Below are 212 nucleotides of genomic sequence, written 5' to 3' on the forward strand. Positions count from 1 at the left end.
TGGGATGGGACGGGGCCGCGGAGCTAACGCCGCTTTCTCCTCTGTCCCCCCAGGTCTGCTGGAGATCCGCGCCGTGGCCGTGCGCACCGTGGCCATCAAGGGGGTGCGGAGCTCCCGGTACCTCTGCATGGACGAGGCGGGACGGCTGCACGGGCAGGGGAGCTGCGCCCAACCCGGACCACAGGAGGTCTGCCCCGGGGGCGCTTTTCATC

The 212-nt window shown here is 71.2% G+C and overlaps 1 protein-coding gene across 1 annotated transcript in view; it reads left to right on the forward strand.

The window, feature by feature from the left end:
- Positions 1–53: 53 nt before the first annotated feature.
- The window catches only part of FGF19 (fibroblast growth factor 19), a gene marked incomplete at its 5' end in the record, with an annotated part of 3,646 nt that continues 3,487 nt past the window's right edge, over positions 54–212 (forward strand). Inside the window, one exon of the mRNA XM_010135720.1 lies at positions 54–153. Within this exon, the coding sequence (XP_010134022.1) occupies positions 54–153 (100 nt within the window). The remainder of the gene's footprint in view (positions 154–212) is intronic.

This window comes from Buceros rhinoceros, unplaced genomic scaffold, assembly GCF_000710305.1.
Source record: "Buceros rhinoceros silvestris isolate BGI_N320 unplaced genomic scaffold, ASM71030v1 scaffold40794, whole genome shotgun sequence".
NCBI classification, from domain to species: domain Eukaryota; kingdom Metazoa; phylum Chordata; class Aves; order Bucerotiformes; family Bucerotidae; genus Buceros; species Buceros rhinoceros.